Below are 3,187 nucleotides of genomic sequence, written 5' to 3' on the forward strand. Positions count from 1 at the left end.
TGAGAGCCTGCCGGGCTCCCTGGGGAGATGGGAGAGTAGTGGGGGCTTGCTTTAATTGCAGGACATTGAGTGGGAAACACCCACACCCTCCACCTGCCCACCTTGTGGGATATGGGCAAAGCTGCCCGGTGGGGTGAAAGCCCCCATGAACGCTGCCGAGCCCTGGGCAAGGCGATGGGGTCTCTGCCTTGTGGCTCCTCTTCCCTCTCCATGGGAGAACAGTTTGTCCCTTCTCCCCTTCAGGGACAACGTGGGGAAAAAGGAGGGGGACCTTTCTTCCCAGGACAGACCTGCTCCTTGCCCGCAGGGAGGGGAGGAGACACGTGCAGAGCAGAGGGCACCGAAGGCCTCTGGGATGCAGCAGGAGCCCTGCAGACCCAGCATGCGGCGTGTGCGCTGCCTGTCCCCCATGCAGGGGCAGAGCTGGATCTGGTCAGAGTCGCCTTGAAGTGTTTCAAGACCTCCAAACCCAATCCCTGCTGCCCCATGGAGCCGGTGGGAGGGAAGGCAAGGGGGTTGTGGCCCCGAGGCCCTGGCCCACGGTACCTTCTTGTCATCCATGGACAGGGAGAGGTACGACCTTGTCCTGCCGATGTGGAAGATGAGGCCAGCGGTGCTGCGTGGACGTACCTCCAGCTTTAGGGATATGTCCTGCTCGAGTGACACTGCATTGGCTGGGGGGGGAGGAAGAGGACAGCTGTCAGCAGGCGATGCCCCCAGTGAGGGGGGTCTACCCGCTCCAGGAAGCAGCCCACCTAAGGCAGCACAGCTGATGGGTGGGGGGCAAAGCCCCTAGTATGGTACCTAGAGTCACATGTCCACCCTCTGCAGCAAAGAAGACGCCGCTCTCCAGAGCCCCCTCGTAGCAGCGGGTGACGCCGAAGGTGCGAGATGGGGACGGCAGCGGGTGCCGGTCCAGCTTCAGGTTCCTCAGGCAGCCACTGAAGCTGGTGATGGATGTGTCCTAGGACAAGAGGGATGGTGGTGGGGTCAGTGCATGGTAGGGGCAGGAAGGGCACAGACACTCCTCGCCCTGCCTGCCTGGCTGGCTGGCGTCTGAGGTCTCAGCAAAAGAAATCAGGAAGGCCCCGGCTATCTGCTAGGAGGGATCAGCCAGCTGATGCAAGGGAAGAAGTGCCGGTGCCGAGAGCTCTCTGCAGCCCATCAGGGAGGGGAGCGGAGCAGAGCCGAGCTGCTACAGAGCAGCAGCGCCCAGGGGAATGGAGCCAGCTGGCACCGCCACGGGCACCAGGTGGCTGCCTGGGGGCAGGTTCCCAGGGGCAAAGGCCCTGCCTGGCTGGGAGATGCTCTCCCGTAGGTCCTGTGGTTCGTGAGGCCTCTGTGCCTTTGCACCCAGGAGAGCTGGGCTCCTCTCGGCCATGTGAGCGAGGCTACGTTGCAAGGCCGTGGCTGGCTCTCTGCCTCTGGGCCAGGGGCAGGGAAGGCAGAGCTGCCACCCAGGTCCCTAGTCTTGCGGGGCGGGCGCCCGCTCTAGCTGCCCTCCCCACAGTGTGTGCCGTGCCAGCAGCCTTACCCGGACATGAGCCTTGGCTGTCCTCGGGGGGACTCCCCCCACGTAGAAGGGGCCTCGGGCCAGGAACCGACCAGCCGTGGCCATCGTGGCATCTTGGGCCTTCAGCCCGTCGATGACCAGCTGAGCTCGGCGCCCGTCTCTGCTGAAGAAGACCTGCAACAAGCAAGAGTCATGCATTGCCCCGTAGGCAGTGGCCAGGGCCAGATCCCACGTGCCCACAGGCTGCCAGCCTTGTCCTGGGGGTGGAGGGGATGCGAGGCGCAGAAGATGCTGGGAAGGGGTAAAAGAGCAGGGCACGGGGCTGAAGGGAAGGAGAACAGTATAAGGCCCTATCGATGTTGGCCGCCGTGCGCGCAGCTGCATGTCTGCAATGCTGCCACGCGGGCCAGCATCGATAGGGCTGTTCCTGTGGCTGGGACCAGAGGCGCTGACAACCCTTTGCTTGATTAGGCTTTGCAGCCCCAGGGAGCTGAGATGTGGCCCTGTTTCAACACCACGGTCCCGTGCCCAGTGCCCAGGCTGGAGGGGTTTGGTTCAGGAGCCCCTGAAGGCAGAGTCTCAGCTGGAAGGCACTGCCACGGTGCACACAGCGGGGACACGGGGGAGTGCGACATCCCCACAGGCACAAGGGCGAGGACTCCCCGTCTCCTGCCCCAGCCTAGCTTCCTGTAACATCATGGCGGCTCAGGGCCCCCCTCTCTGCTCCTCCCTTGTAGCCTGCCAGGCCTAGAAAGGGGAAGCAGGAGCGGTGCCCTGTGCTCACCGTGTGCCACCTGCGGTCGTGGTACTTGTCCTTGCTCTGGATTCTCAGCTTGTTCCCGCCGAGGTCTGCCAGGAGCACGAAGCGCCCGTTGGAGACAAGGACGGCCATGAAGGAGCCCGGCTGCTCGCCAGCCACGTAGAACAGCAGCCCGCTGGTGGTGTTCAGCCGCACTTCCACGGAGAAGTAGGACCTGCGGCCAAGCAGCAAGGGGCTCCTAGGTGCGGGGCTGGGAGCTCTGCTCCCTTGTCACTACCAGCACCAACAACCAGACTCCTCTGCCCGACACCGTGAGATGTTCCCTGAGCTCCAAGCCAAAGGGAGTTAGGCGCAGAGTATCCCACGACACCTGTCGGGAAGCACCGCAGCACCTCCCAACCCTGGCCCAGAGGGGCTTGCCCCAGGTCCCCCAGCAGGTCCACAGCACAGCCCGTGGGAGCTCTGCTGAGGCTGGTGCTGTATGCACTGGCAGAGCAAGGAGCCAGGACTTACTTTTCTTGGAAGGATTCGGGGATATCATCAAATTCGAGACGGCTCGTGGAGGAGCCTCCGAACTGGAAGGCCCCTCTAGCTGCCTGGGGGTGCCGGGGTAACAGGCAGGTCATCTCCTGGGACTGCTGGCGGCCTTTCAGGGCCAGCCTGCTTGGCCTGCTCGGCCCCTGGAAGAAGACCGAATGATGCTCTGAAATGCTGAGCACCACCAGCCTGTGCAAAGGCTCCGCGCTGAGCAGGGCAGCTTGGGCTGAGGCCAGCGGGGAGATGCGGGGCTGGGAGATGCACCTCCCTGTCCAGCAAGATGCCACGGGGTGAGACGGCTGGAAAACATGGCCGTCAGCGCTGCCACGACCACGGGGCTGGCAAGCTTCCCCCACCCTGCCCCATTTCCAGCCCTT

The 3,187-nt window shown here is 63.9% G+C and overlaps 1 protein-coding gene across 1 annotated transcript in view; it reads right to left on the reverse strand.

The window, feature by feature from the left end:
- Window positions 1-3,187, reverse strand: part of LAMA5 (laminin subunit alpha 5) — a 118,120-nt gene that overhangs the window by 3,036 nt on the left and 111,897 nt on the right. The window contains exons 73-77 of the mRNA XM_025206843.1: window positions 2,787-2,953; window positions 2,298-2,487; window positions 1,535-1,687; window positions 805-964; window positions 543-674 (exon numbers count right to left, since the gene is read on the reverse strand). Coding sequence (XP_025062628.1) covers window positions 543-674; window positions 805-964; window positions 1,535-1,687; window positions 2,298-2,487; window positions 2,787-2,953 — 802 coding nt within the window. The remainder of the gene's footprint in view (window positions 1-542; window positions 675-804; window positions 965-1,534; window positions 1,688-2,297; window positions 2,488-2,786; window positions 2,954-3,187) is intronic.

Source organism: Alligator sinensis, unplaced genomic scaffold, assembly GCF_000455745.1.
Source record: "Alligator sinensis unplaced genomic scaffold, ASM45574v1 scaffold1046_1, whole genome shotgun sequence".
NCBI lineage: Eukaryota > Metazoa > Chordata > Crocodylia > Alligatoridae > Alligator > Alligator sinensis.